The following is a 15,164-nucleotide window of genomic DNA, read 5'->3' as shown; positions in this document are numbered from 1 at the left end:
AACATGCCAAACAAACATCTTTAAATAAAACTAGCCATTTCCTTGGTATTATTATTCATCGTAGCATGGGCTTTGGACCGCTTCATGAAATAATTTGTCAGCACAATGATATAACACTTTTGCGTAGTTGATGAAGGATGTATAGGTCCAATGAATTCAATGTCCCACTTCTCAAATGGTAGTATAGCCATGATGGGAGTCAGTGGACATTTCCTATTCTCCCTATTATCATGTCTTTCACATGTATTACATCTCTTGACATACGTAAATGCATCTTGAAAAATGGATGGCCACTAATATCTAACACTCAAATCTTTCTGTGCAATCAACCATCCGACAAAGTGCCCCCTACAAGTGGAGTCATGATACTCTTCTAAGATAAACAGAACATTGTCAAGCATGACATATTAGTGATAAATATCATCAATCCCTTGCTAATATAGTGTTTATGCCAATCAAGTCAAATTTCAAGGCTTGTTACCTAACTTTTCTCTTTTCAACCTTTGATAAAGTAGCTCCAATCTCTCCTATGGATAAATAGTGTGTTATGGCAACATACCAGGATGGAATGGAGGCCGTATTGATTTTGAATAGACCCTCGCAGTCACTACTACCTTTAGCCTAGACTTCCTTCAATTCCCTAAAATCCATGCAATATTCAATGGCACCCTGTAATTTCAATGGCTTACTGTTAATTTCATAATTAAACTCTTGCAAAGTGAACAATCACTTCACTAGGCGATCATGTCATTACAACTTATTCAACAATAGCCTTAGCCCCTGTACCTTCGTATAAAATACTACCTTTTCATACAAAATGTAGTGCTTAAATTTTTTTGTTGCAAAGACCATCCCAAGGTACAGTTTCTTGATATAGGTATAATTAATCTTGGATACCCCCAATTTCCAAATAGCAAACACAATCAGATGGTACCACTTCACCTCCCAAATCTAGACTAAATAGCAATTGATACTATATACATTGTAGCTGCTAAAAATATACAAAATATCTCATCCATTTTAGGTACTTTTAGGACTGGTGCTTTTGCCAATTCTTGCTTTATATCCTCGAAGGATACTTAACAGGGATCATTCCAAACAAATAGACAATTAAAGGACAATAGATTCATCAAGGGTAATGTACTCTTAGCCGTTGCATTAATAAATCATTTATAATATCTGAATGAGGATAGAAAGCTATTTAGGAGTATGTGACCGACTCATAGCAATGATAACCTTTATCTTTTTTAGGATCAGTCACAATACCAACCAAGCTAATCACATGGCCTAGACACTCCAAAGATGCATTTCCTTGGATTGAGAGCAATGCAAGACTGCATATACCACTCCAAACATTTTCTTAGAATGATTGACTCTCTCTTCCTTGTGGTGACTGACTGCCCCATGTCATCAATAAGGTCTTTTAGCTCCTCTAGGAAAATATCACTCAAGGTTTTATCAAGTAGACATTGCCAAGGCCTTGGCACATTGCATAATCCAAAAGCCATAACATGATACACAAAGGTACAAAATACAATTATAAATAACATTTTCAACTTATCTTCCTTTGTGATAGCTGTAGGAAAATAGGTCAAATGTGTAGCCTCATACTAAGATTTCGAGGTTTAAAATTTGCAACTGGAAACTATCTACCGATCAAGAATCACATTGTTCCTGCTAAGGGAATGGCTAGGCTAGCTGAGTGCCATAACACTTGTGCCGAACTGAACTTGCTGATGGAGATCGTATCAATTTGGCAAATGAATATACTGTTCCATGGAACAGAAAACAACTGTCAAGTGGATTTCTAGCTCTCTAACCCATTCAATCCTAACTCTAAGATGGACCCTGGTGTTTGCTTGTGCAATGTCCAAGCCACTAAACCCGAACTGCATGCAGTTCCAAGTCTATATTATCCCCAGCCAAGTCATTACCCGAGGCACTGCTACATATGTTGGCAAGAGGAAGTATTCATTTGCGAGCATATATGGCAGCTAGCTTTGACAAGCGTTGATTGTCCTTTTTTCGATAGCTTACTATTTCGTGTGTGCCGATGGTTTGGAATGACTTGGTTCAATGCCATGTGTAGTGGCATCCTAGGCCTCCCACATATTAGGAGCCTTAGACTTAACCATAAGTCCAACTTAGATACCCGTGTGGCATGTCTAATTCCTCAAGAACCGGCTCTGGTGGCAGGGTAGTCCACCCTAAAAACTAATTCTAGGGTTAGTGGCATATTTGGGTCTCTCACAATGCGTTCATATTTTATGCCACTTCTAGCATCTAGTATCATGTTGCAAAGCTTAAGGGACTTCTTCAGTGGGTAGTTTGATCGTATTCAGCATGCTGATATCTTAACCAAAGATGATTTAGCACCTTGGCATTATGCAATTTTTTTAATGACCCTACCCTACCTTTTGTACTTCTTATATGTACTCTTTTAGTCATTTGATATAATATAATCACTCATTATGAAAAAAAGGAGGAAATAAGAGGAGAAATTCTTTTTTAAAAGTAGAGAGAGAGAGAGAGAGAGAGAAGGGAAAATTAGAGAGAAAAGAAAGGAAGAAAGTAGAGGAAAAAAGAGAACATTAAATCAAAGAGAGAGAGAGAGAGAGAGAGAGAGAGAGAGAGAAGAAAAAAAAGAGGAAGAGAAAAAGAGAGATAAAAGTTGGTGAGGGATTGGAGAGGAAAATATAGAGAGAATTAGAGAAAGAAAAGAAAAGGAAAAGGCAGAGAGAAAATGTAAAAGAAGTTGGAGAAAAATTGGAGATAGACAGAGAGAGAGAGAGAGAGAGAGAGAAGTTAGAGAAAATTTGGAGATGGAGAGAGAGAATTAACAAAGTTGTACGCAATGAGAGAGAGAGTGAGAGCAAGAGAAGAATGAGAGAATAAAAGTTGGAGAGGAAAAAATTAAAGAGAGGAGAGAAAGAGAACATCATGAAATAAAATAAAATGATATTTTATCGTGTGCAAAAAGACCAAATTGACCTATAAGACCTTTAGTTACAATCATTTGTATGACAATACAACTATTTGAAAAGAACATTAAATGAAAATGTAATAACTAGCACAAGAAGACAGAGTTATAAGTTTCTCTTGCCATGCCTGTGTTAAACCTTGTGCTACATGTGACTGTGGGATGGTTAGCTTCTTCCCCGCTAGCAAGATGAGAAGCACCCATGGTTAACTCCCTTCCATCCTCTTGGCGAGACAGAACAAGAGGGGCCACATCTTACAAGAGGCTGAATTTTTTCCTCTGGAAGGTTGAAATGAACAAGCTCCCCACTAGAGAGAGGTCGGGCAATCCATAAATGTCTTGCTGCTCTCTGTGGGCTGTGCAAGTGTGAGAAAGAAACAACAAGGCACCTTTTTTGGGAATGCAAGGAGGTACAAGGAGCTTGGAGATAACTATAGACTTGGATTAGAAGAGTGGGCTTCGCTGAGCGAATTGATGTCAAGATGGTGCTGTTTGGTGACCGAGGCAACAAACATGACCAGACGATGAAAATGTAGAATGTAGTTAGAGCAGTGACTCTCCAAGAGATATGGAGAATGAGGAATGAGAAAGTCTTTGGTAGAAATAGGAAAACTTTGGCTAATGTTCAATGGGCTAGACTCAAGCAAGAAGTCTTGGTAGCTCTTAAAGACTGTTAGGGACCATAGATAAGGTTTTAAGAGAATTCTACAGAGCCTTGTCAAGGACATAGGACTGATATCTTAAAACTAGCATAACTATAGACTTTGTATGCACCCCCCTCCCCCCCTTTTTTTCCCGAGATTGATAATATCATTCTACCAACACATTTTTTTTAAAAAAAGAATCATAAATTTGAAAAACGCTAGCGAACAAATAAAGAGCTCTAGCTACTCATGGTGATGTAGAGAGAGAGGAGGAAACAAAGATGTAGAGAGATGAAAAATGAGAGAGAATAAATGAAGTTAGAGAGAGATTGAGGGAGAGGAAAAATAAGAGAATTGAAATATTAGAGTTGGAGAGAAGAAAGAAGATCTAGAGAGAGAAGGGAGGATGAAATCTTGAGAGAGGAAAAAATCGGAGAGAGACGGGGGGAGGAAAAAAATTTGAGAGAGATTTTTGGGGGCCGAGAGAGAGACAGAGAGACGAGGAAAGTGATATATGTTGTATAGGCTTCACAAAAGCAGATTCGCATCGCATCGCGCAAAGCTGCCCCGAACCGGCCTATCGAAAGTTCAGTTTAGCACAATGGACGGAAGGTGATGAACTTGATGTCCGTATGTTCCTCTACGTTCTTTCTGCGCTCGTATGGATTGTGTCATGCCGTATGCAGGTTGCAGGTCCATGATGTCGACATATGTGCCCCTATTTGCAATCGTTCACAGAATTTCTTAATACTAGAGTGCACATGCGTATTACCTACGGGATGACGAGCTCCTGCGCATCCACCGCCTCATTGCCATGTCCATATCTATGCCTATCCCATGAGCAAGTTGAGACTGAACTCCCGTATTTGTTTCAGCGTAAATTTACCTATTTTCTGTCAATAAGAAAATATCACCAATGCCCCCCTTTCCACTAAGCTCTTGTGGGGCAAACCAAAAAACAAGGTCAAATTGAGTGACAAAAGAACAGTTGAAACAAGAAGGAAAGATTAATCGTTCGGGTTCTATGTTGTAATCAAAAGAAACTGACACCTTATTGAAGAGTCGGTTGTGATTTGTCGTTATTTTGATTGGGCAAACCTTTTAGTCAAGGGTTAAGGTTTGCAACCAGGTAATTAATTCTACAACTTGAGTCTTTACCAAAGGCAAATATGATAATGAGATCACTTTTCCATGCCTGCAGAGCTCAAAACAGTCGTCATTGCAGATTAGAGATGTCCTGAGTGCAGATGTAAGGCCCTTTATCACTGTGGTGGGCTGCTTCCGCAAGCACTGGGTGCCTGGTCACCAACTACACACATTCATTCTTTAAAAACCCTTACGAGATGTGACATGAATGTTGCTGGTCACCCCATGAAAGTTATTTGGTTCACTTAGGATGGACTAGTATCAAAAATAAGCAGTTTCCACTGCACGGGAACTTTATGAACTGGCTTGAATTTCTACACATACAGTGCATTTCTTCCACTATCATAGTGCAATGTTAGGCTTCTTATTGGCTCTCTCAAACCCTAACATAAATCTTATTGCCTCACACTCTTCCATTGTGGAATGCTTTTTGCCTTACATTTCTAAGACTGATACATCATTGCATTCGAAACTGTATGGGATTCCCTCTCTGCCAAAGTGATGGGAAGTTTCTTGGACAAATATCAGTGGCATGTGTGTCACATTGGATACACTGACTCAAGGCTGCAGTTTCTTGTGAAGGAAGTAATCACACCTCCTTGGCCACCCAACAATCTTGTACAGTATCCCTTCTGGATACGACTAGGGAGCTCATTGCAAGCATTATTTTGGAAGGCTGGATGTACTCAAGCATTTAAAGGAAAAAAAATGCTACATCTCGTACAAATGTTACACTTTGATGGGCCACTTAGAACAGGAAACAAAGGAGAACACAAAAGGCCTCCCACAACATTTGGACCCAAGATGCCTTATTTTCTTTTACCCCTACAGGCCTTACAATGCATTTTAATATCGCCATTAGATCAAAAAGCCTATTTACGGAAACTGTCTTTAAGCTCCTGAGTTAAACCCTTAATCACGAAGAAATACTGAAACGTTCTGGTACATGTTACCAAATATATAGGCATGTTCCTACAAGCAATAGAAACACATGGTTGTTGACATCATCAAGGTGCCCTTTCAGACAGCGGATTATCTTCGGCACAGACTTTTCATTGAGATGTATCAGTATTATGACAACTAATGCATCATTTATACAGACATCCAGATACGTGCATAGGCTAAATCAACAAAAGGTGTTTTCAAAGATAAGACACACACATGAACACCCACAAGGGGAGCACCACCCCTCCAAATATTGGCCAAGAGAGCAGGCAAGAGCCACACCAACATTTTTCCATGTACAGATAGGATAGCTCACAAGTCAAATGAACAACAGAGCTTGATTGCAGCAGGACTCTCCTCCTCGGTGACCCTGCCAAGGAGGACCAACTGAATGTTCAAGTGAGCAAGAGCCCGAATATGAACACAATGTGTGGACATAGGTGCCCAACCAAGTGATACGCATAGGGAGACTTAAAACCCAGAACGTCACAATATGAGCCAACTGTTAGCCACTAGGCCATCAGCTTCAGGACAAATCAGCAAAATACATTGTCAGCAGAGCTGAAGAAATGTCTTAAAACTTTGTGCTCTACTCATCCTTGCTGAGACCGCTCAAAATGATTTACAAGTCTCGTCAAATATTTGCATTTTAAACAATGTATTTTTATCTTGAATTCTTACATACATTGACATGCATCCCCGTTCAGAGACAAAACACAGCCATCGACTGAGCTCAGATTACAATAGAGCACTCAGAAATGCATTCAGCTCATTTGAAACAAGATCTGGGTATTCTTCCTGAGGAAGCAGGGCACCGGATATTTCCACATACTTAGAGACACCCTTGGCCCCTTGCAAAGCTTCCATCTCTGCTTTGGATCGCTTTGGAGCTTTGTTTGCTGCCAAGATCAACACAGGGACTTTTCCTTCCAGATCTGCAAAAAGAGCAAGAAACTCCTCTCTTGTTTGCACAGGGTCAAGCAATCCTGTCAAGAAAGCAGCAGGTGCATAGCGTGCACCTTCACGCTTGGTTAAGGCAAGCCTACTCTCCAATAAAGATGGTGTTACATTGTTTGGATCAGCATAAACATGAGAAAGGTACTGTGTCCGGATGTTTTTGGGACTGCTAACCATGAAATTGTACATCATCCAGCCAAGCCCAGGAGATTGCAGCGAGCCTCGCAATAAACCATACCTGTAAGTTCCCGCATCAGAGCAAAGACTTTCATGAACTTGAAACAACATAAAAACAACTTGAAACAGTAAAACCTTCCACTCTACACCCAAGTCATTGGAAACATATTCTCCTGATTGAATGAAGTTTGAACTCAACAATCTCTTTTGTTAGTTCATCTTGACACTTTGATGGCTTCTAGCATTGTGGATCATACTTGGGTGTTTGGTATTCATTGTGCTGCAGGCCCTCTTAATCCATGTCCAGATTGCTGTGTATTTAACTTGCTACACCCTGATGTAATTTACTGCACCCCTTGTACACACACTCCATTTTTCCATGCTTTTCTTTGTGCATCAGCATGTGTATCTTAATGCAAACTTGTGTTTACTCCCCACAAAAACATATCATGAAAAGAAACAAGGGGCTTTTTGATAGTACAGTGGTATCTATAAAACCTAGTATGATGGTAACTGTCACTGTTCATTGATTAGAGGCAGATTTGCGATCACAGTTGATGAACCTTAATCGTGTTTGTTTGATGTTGATTCACGTTGAAATATGTCTTCCAAGTCCAAACTATCAGTTGAAGACTATCTATGCGTTATTTGCATATTCCAATTAAATTATTTATACCTTCTACGAATGTGTTTCTTCCCACTTCTAATGTTTTATGGAACATTTCCTACGGGATGAAACACGAAGGAAACCTCTCATTCTGGAAACTCCTAGCAACTATGCATGTAACTACACCCCCATCATTCTGTTTGACATGTGCCTTCTTGCCTATAGATTGACTGCAACTTTGACCCCCTTATCGTAGCAATTTAGAATTGCCCATAGCAGCATGGGATAGGAAACAAGGACAAAGAAGAGAAGAGTAGAAGGATCTCCTTGGCAATATTTAAATCGCTAGAACAAAAGGTGTGTTTCGGAGTTGGCCTGAAATTGAGTCTAACCTGCCTTTTGATTCAAAAGGAGGTTGGGGAACGGCCAACAACACAAGACAAGAACAGCAAATGGAACAATATTGACCAAACACATGCATGTCATGTCATGGGTGGGTGTAGCTGGATGGTGCGTGTGGAACTGTGTTCAAGTACACATGGGGGGTTGCATTTGGAACATGCCTTGTACAGTAAAAATATATATACTAAGAGTTGTTACAATAACACAAATATGTGAGCATATTCATATGCACATGTGTGTGTAGGTATACATTCGATTCAAAATGACTATGTGCACGTGATATGGCCTGATTTCATGTTTAAGTGTATGTGGGGAAGAAACAAAGGTAGATGACACATTAAACTTTTCTAGGAAAAGTCTATTCAACAAAAGACATTCTCTATTAGGACAAGGGAGATGATCAAGACAAAGGGACGTCTCTCCGAGATGTGATGGTGGATGTTCCTTGTCTTTGGGGACACATCCCACTAATATTTGGGTCAGGGACAACACATCATAGGTAGATATATCTAATGAATGAATGAATGAATGAACGAAGAAGGTAGAGATGTGGGTGCTCAAGGAGCAGAGCTGGCCAACAACCATTGACTGAGGGTTGAGGGAGAGTGCCAGAGAGTGTCACCCTCAGTCTATGGATCCCAACTGCGGCAAAACCACCAAGATTTACTTGTTCCCTTGGAGGGGAAAAAAGAAACTGATGTGAAATGCAGTAGACTAGAACTAAGGGTGATGAAATGCAACAGCCAAGGGCCAGTCAATGAAGGAGGATGCCAAATATGATGTTGTGGATGCAACATGCAGCTAGATGCAGCTGGGTAGATGGTGCCCAGCAGTCCAAAACAACTCCAGCTGGTGAAAGCACAGCAAGATGAGTGCCAACTGGCAGGCCAAAAGGTCTACCGCAGGCTGGAGAAGAAAAACTTGCAGCAGCTCTGGAGCAGACAGCAGCTGGTGACAATAGCAGCAGCACCAAGGAGCATCATGGCAAGATGCAGCAGTGGGAACAACAGCCAATGATGAGGGTATGGTGATGATGGGAATAATGAAAGAAGCAAGGCATTGAACATGGAATAGGGACAAGGGATGAACGTGGTGTACAAATTGAGTCCCTACTATGGAACATGTTTTAGCTAGAAAAAGTCTCATGTGTTGTGCAAAAGCAAGAATGGCTTTTCTATTTAACAGAAAAATATGACAACTTAGAGGGCAAGCTTTGGTAACTCAACAGCATGCACATGATGAATGCTCAATGGGGGAATAATATATAGAAGAATGAGGATGATACTAAGGAACCTTGTCCTTTGCATCTCAAGGACTAGAACCGGATTCAGCTAATGATGTCAGCATTTCATGTATTTCATGTTGTTCATCTCTTTGCTGTCAGCTTTGTCAAAGTCTGACAGAGATAGACCTTTGCATCTCAAGGACTAGGACTCAATTCAGCCAATGATGACAGTATTTCATGTCGTTCATCTCTTTGCTGTCAGCTTTGTCAAAATCTAACAGAGATAGAGGATCTCTGACAGTAAGCGCATTTTATTTTTCAGCCAGTTAGTTTGTTTCCAGCTGTGTTCATGCTATTCACATTATGTAGGACTGAGTGCATTTGAGTTCTTTGCCACATGGCAGGCTGTTTCACACTACAAGGTGCAGCCATTTCCTGGAGCTGATCGGCCAGATCCACCTATATACAGCTATTTGTAAATCCCATCACGCAGCCTGCCCCATGCAGTTAATGATCACCATTGTTCTCTCTCCTCAGCCTACTGTATTCTCAAAGTCTGCCCATTTTGACACCCTCACTGATGTGTACTAGTTATGTATAGGGGCTGATCAGGCCAGACTTTTCTCCAGGCTCCAGCATTCTTTTGCAGATCAGTCTAGTCCATTCCTGCACCTTTCTGTGTTCTATTCAGTTTCTCTCTTCCCTTCTCTCTCCATGTTCATGTTTATCTTCCATTGCACACACTTGCAAGGTATCTTGCCAAACGAGAGGACTTGGAGCTGCCTTGAAATGAAAACGCATCCTGTTTGCTACATTTATTGCAGGTTTCTTGAGTTTACAGAAGTTGAAGGCTGGGCAATATCAATACGCAACTTCTCCCCCAATGAAGACAATTGCCTCAGCTCAGACATTGCATCTACAAGCTGTTGCAATCAGAAAGCAGCTTCTGTAGCTGTGACCTTTATCACCAGGAGCAGCCAAACATCAAAACACAGCTGCTTCTATTGTGTGTGTTTGCATTTTGTGTAGATATCCTGGAAGGACAGATGCCAAGCTGGTACAATCCGCAAGACAACTCAGATGATGACCATGAGGAACAAAGAAGCCCGTATCGACAAGAACATCGGGATGATCAGCCCAAAGACTATCATGATCAAGAAGGTCATGAGGATCGTTGCAAAGACAAAAGAAATGGACTTAATGAATTGATTTAAATGAACTCTAATTTTGGTATCCCTAGCTCTTGGCACAATAACTGTTGCACTAGTAGTGAAAGATTCGGCACCATACATACCATGGACAAGTGTGCAGCCTTGCAAAATGCTGAAAACATAGTCTTCCTCCTACTTAAACAGCTGTTATTGCACACAACAATAGCAAGTACGACTCCTTTCACACGCATCTCCACTTGTTCCAGACCCAAGGTTGAGGAAGTAGAACTTGCTTGAGGGATAGAGATGTTGAGAGAGTAGAGAGAGCTTGAGGGAGTAAGAAAGGTAGAAAGGTCAAGGAAGTAGAGATAGCTTGAGGAAGTAGAGAGCTTGAGATGGCAAGAGTGCTTGAAGAAGTGGAGAGTACTCAAAGGATGAATGAGATGGAGAGTATTCTAGGGTTTAGAGTTGGTGAAGAAGAAAAAGGGGGACACACACACATGTCAAAAGATGACGTACCAATGAGACAGCAGGGTTTGCGGGAAGGAACACGGAGTGAACTTGGCAAATATGGAGAAGAGAAAAGAAGAGAGAAGAAACTTTGATGAATGGAATGATAAAGATCTGAATCAAGGAGTGAAAGTGATACAAGGGAACAAGGGTGCCGTAGCACAAGGAAGATGATAAAGACAGCCACGAACCAAGAACCGCAATGTCCTCCCGAAGGGGTGTAACGGTAGTGGAGAGGCTGGAGAGAAGAGGTGAGTCTGAATGAATCAGCCATGAAGAATGAGTGAGAGATTGGCCTATAAATAGACATAGCCAGTCTAGGGTGGCGCCCCTTTTTGGGACTGCAAACCCTAAACGCAGAAACGTAGACTGCAGGTGAAGGATGAAGGGTTTCTCAATAGTGGGAAGGTGGGAGGGGTTGAGAGAGAGAGAGAGAGAGAGAGAGAGATGTCAAATTTGAATCATGGTCCATGGATGAGTGTGGATGTTGAGAGAGAGTGGATGGCTGCATGATGCATTGTCACATTGATGACTATGTATCATGTGAGAGAGAGAAGGGGGAAGAGAGAGACAGTGAATGAGAGAGAAAATACAATAGAGTCGTTGAAGGAGAGTAATTCTTGGAGGAGCCGTTGTAGAAAAACAAGCCGAAAACATGCAAGCAACAGCTAATTTACGCGCGGTTGATGAACATAAGAAAACCGTCAGATGGGTTCGGACATGACGGATAGAACAATTCCACTTGTATGTCAGATGTGGACAATCCTAAGCTAAGCTAAGCATGCTTTTTCTGACAAGACTCATTGCAATAGGTCTAACTATACCACTTGGTTAAATTTGATGAGGCATGTTCTTGACTCTCAAAACCTACAAGATCTTGTTTGGGGGTTGAAACCCAACCCAATCCCTCACTTGTTCCATATGAGGTAAAGTTGGCTAGGTATCGGTAACTCCTCATTGAATTCTCTACCACAGGGGGTCCTAAGTCCTCTAACGACCAAGTCACATTGTTTCTAAACATGCTACTGAAGAAATATTTCCATTTTGCACAACATGAAGTCTCACAACCTACCATGCCTACATTCTATGAATTTGGGTGTCAACTATTGTGTTGCACTCGATTGTCTGATCAATTTCATAGTACTTACTTTTTTCCTTATCATCAACACCCATTAGTGGTACAAATACCTTATTTATTTTGTGAAGGTCTTGGGTCTCACTTAATGCTAAGCTCCCCCCCCCCAAAAAAAAAGAGAGAGAATCCACTATGTTTCCATCCGCTTTTGCAAAACTTAGTGGGCCACTAGCCTCTCCAAGATGAACACTTGGGCTCCCTTAGTAAGATAATCATTGCCTCTATAGTCTTGATGTGGCTGCAAGGAATGCAACTCCAACTATGTAGCTACATTGATGCTGTAAGGGATGATGGATCATGGCGCTGGAAGATTGCTACCTCACAAGGCAAAAATGCTACTGCTTAACTGAGCTATAACCCACCCACACAACAGGCTCCCTCGCATTTCAAAGCTAGATGGAGTTTCAAAAGAAGTAGGGGGTGCTGCTTTCTAGCTTCCCGTAGTATATCACAAAGCCACTGCTACTCCATTCCTTTTTCTTTTGTTGCTCTGATTAAGGGAAATCTATAAAGCAGTCAGATTAATCTACTTCGACCTTCTTGTGGATACCTTGAAAATCTGGCACCAACCCTGCAATGAGCTTCTATGCACCTCACAACCTTTTCTACTCTTTGTCTTGGTGGGCTGTAAAAGCCTACTGGTTGTTTCAATGTATATTATTTCAGGTTCATTGGGTAGTTGTCTCTCATGTGTATTCTTCAGGCTTGTGGGAAATGGCATGTATTACTCTACAATGATAAAGGAAAATGGCACCTTTCATGCTGCTCAGACATTACAACACACTGGACCACTATCCAGGACCAATTCACATTCGAGGTAGCACCCAAATAGCTAAACATGTTCTATAAGCCAGTCATACCAGCATTATAGTGATTGACTGAGTTAGGCAATTACACATCTTTAATAGACCAACCAAACAACTGAGCTTGCTACTTACTAATCATACCACCATCAGACCCAGAAAAAATGGAGTGTGTAATAGGCGAAGCAGAACACCAGAACAGTGCCTTCACTCCATTCCTTCTCAAATAACCGCAAATAGGCAAATATGATCATTCATTATCTGGTGCATGTTGAACCACTGCAAACATGAAATTATCCTTCTGCTATTTCAAAACTAAGATGCAAAAAATAGATACAATGCAAACCTGGTTTCCATTTCAGGCTCTCTTCCAAAGACTATAGGCATTGGACCGGCCCATGTTGGTGCAACAGCAGCAATAGCACGTGCCTTAATCAGACCCTTGGTAACAGCTCGAACAGCTACAGTTGCAGCATGGCCCCCTCCCACTATCACTGGAGGTTGGTCTGTAAAGGCCAGAGCCCAAACTAGTTATAAAAATTCCAACACTTTCTATCAGAAGTAGTATGCAGACACATTAGCCCTTGTTTCAGAATGGGACCCATCTACAGGAAAAAGTAGCTACCAGATGGTTGAAGCGGGCCATTGGCAGCAGTTACAAAATCCACAAGGAATGTCTCAAAGAGATTTGCAGTATAGTCTATGCGTGGCCTGTCAGATAGTCCAAACCCTGGCCAGTCAGGTACCACAATGCGCAGTGGCCGAGAACCTCGACTCAGTAGATTCTTAGCGACCGAAGCCCACTCTTCTGTTGTGCTCACATCAGAGATAGTCGGAAGGACAAGGACGTTCTGATATGGTCCAGAGCTTGCACCTGTGTACTCCTCAAAAAACACCTTCACATCGTATCCGCCGTGCTTCCATATCCAAGTTCCTGTTTTAGGCTGTGAGGAGAGAATGCATGATGCACAAGTAAGATATTGCCATAGACTCTGAAAGGGGCATGCAGTGCGTTTCATAACCAAATGGCGTACCTTTGGGACCTCTGTCTCAACAACCGCGGCCTGTGCACGGACCCCCATCGATCTAGCCACCCTCGATTGTCTCTGATTTTTGGAAGGGAGGCCCTGGACGAGCAATTGCAAGCGCGTGCCGGTGTTGTCAGCTGCTAGCAGAGACACGCGAGCAGAGAGGCGCGAGAAGCTGATTGTTGCGGTTGGCTCGGCTGCTTCTGCTTCCCTTGCTGCTGCAGATGCAGCAGCCGCTGTGGGATTGCAGGTGAGGAAAGAAGCCATGGTTGGGAGGGATTTCGATGGGATCGGATCGAAGATGTCGCAAGCCTCCTTCGCACAAAACAGAGAGGAGGAAGTCGTAGTGCGCGCGAGCGCGCGCGCGCACACACAGAGGAAGTCTTAGCTGAAGCTAGAGAGAACGCTGGTAGCAACCCAGAGACCGCAACAACGCTGCGAAAGGGGGAGAGAGAGAGAGAGAGAGAGAGAATGCTGGTAGAGAGCGTAAAAACGTTGAGATAGAGCGAGAGAGCGCAGATACACTGATAGAGACTCCAGATATTTAGCCACTGACCTTCCAACCAACTCCTTACCTTCAGCGTGGAAAATGAACCGCTGGTTCCTGCGAGTTGTGGAGTAGTTGTCCGCATATGATTGTAGATGATAAGAGTTGCCAACGACCTGCGAAGCGAGCTGGTTTACACTAGCAATGTGTGTGCATTATGTCACCTTTCAACAAAAATGTAGCACATTTTTAAAAAAGATTATATATAGTTGCGTGTTTGTAATCACAAAGGTGCATGAATATACTTAATTAATTGGGCTTTTTTTTTCTAAATAGTTGGTTAACTTTACCCTTGCAATTAATGACAATCGAGACAATGTAGGGTATGCACATTATGTGCATATATGTTAAAGAATGGTTAGATGCAAATAATGTGTTTTTGTTCTCCAATATGAGAATAATATTTGATTCTTAACCTCCAAGAACCCCAACCCCACAGAATCACTGCGGGGATAGATAGGCATTGCATGGGTTGAAATTACCTTGATCTTGAAACTTCAGGCCCCGTTGAAAGGTGAAATGCACTGCTATGATTGACTCAAAAGGTGCTTTGCACCACCATGAGTAATGCAAACTCCACCTCCATTAGCATGACACACTATGTTTGCACACATCCCACCATGAATGCAAGTCAAAATTACCTTGTCAACTACTAAACATCCCAATGTTGGGAGTACTACCTTGAGTCACTTTGATATCTCGTTTGTGTCCACCTATCTATTATCAATGCAACTTGACTAGCCACCTCCATACATCAATTGCCCCTAACATGGAAAGAATAGCATCATTCGAAGTGCCACCTATATATTATCAATGCAACTTGACTAGCCACCTCCATACATCAATTGCCCCTAACATGGAAAGCATAGCATCATTCGAAGTGCCATACAGTACAACCATGACTACT

General features: G+C 41.8%; 1 protein-coding gene across 1 annotated transcript; it reads right to left on the bottom strand.

Annotated features, from left to right (window-relative positions):
- Positions 1 to 6,356: 6,356 nt before the first annotated feature.
- LOC148039227 (uncharacterized) lies at positions 6,357 to 14,257 on the bottom strand. Its single transcript, XM_087675107.1, has 4 exons — positions 13,717 to 14,257; positions 13,308 to 13,626; positions 13,029 to 13,188; positions 6,357 to 6,910 (listed from the first exon to the last, which is right to left on the bottom strand). Exons 1-4 carry the CDS (start codon positions 13,975 to 13,977, stop codon positions 6,454 to 6,456), a joined length of 1,197 nt encoding a protein of 398 aa, XP_087531233.1. The 5' UTR covers positions 13,978 to 14,257; the 3' UTR covers positions 6,357 to 6,453.
- Between the last annotated feature and the right edge of the window lie 907 nt (positions 14,258 to 15,164).

The sequence above is a fragment of the Lygodium microphyllum genome, chromosome 3 (assembly GCF_053477565.2).
Source record: "Lygodium microphyllum isolate KBCC chromosome 3, Lygodium_microphyllum_v1.1.10, whole genome shotgun sequence".
In the NCBI taxonomy this organism is placed as follows: domain Eukaryota; kingdom Viridiplantae; phylum Streptophyta; class Polypodiopsida; order Schizaeales; family Lygodiaceae; genus Lygodium; species Lygodium microphyllum.
Note: the sequence above shows the minus strand (reverse complement) of the source record. Positions and strands in the feature narration are given on the sequence as shown.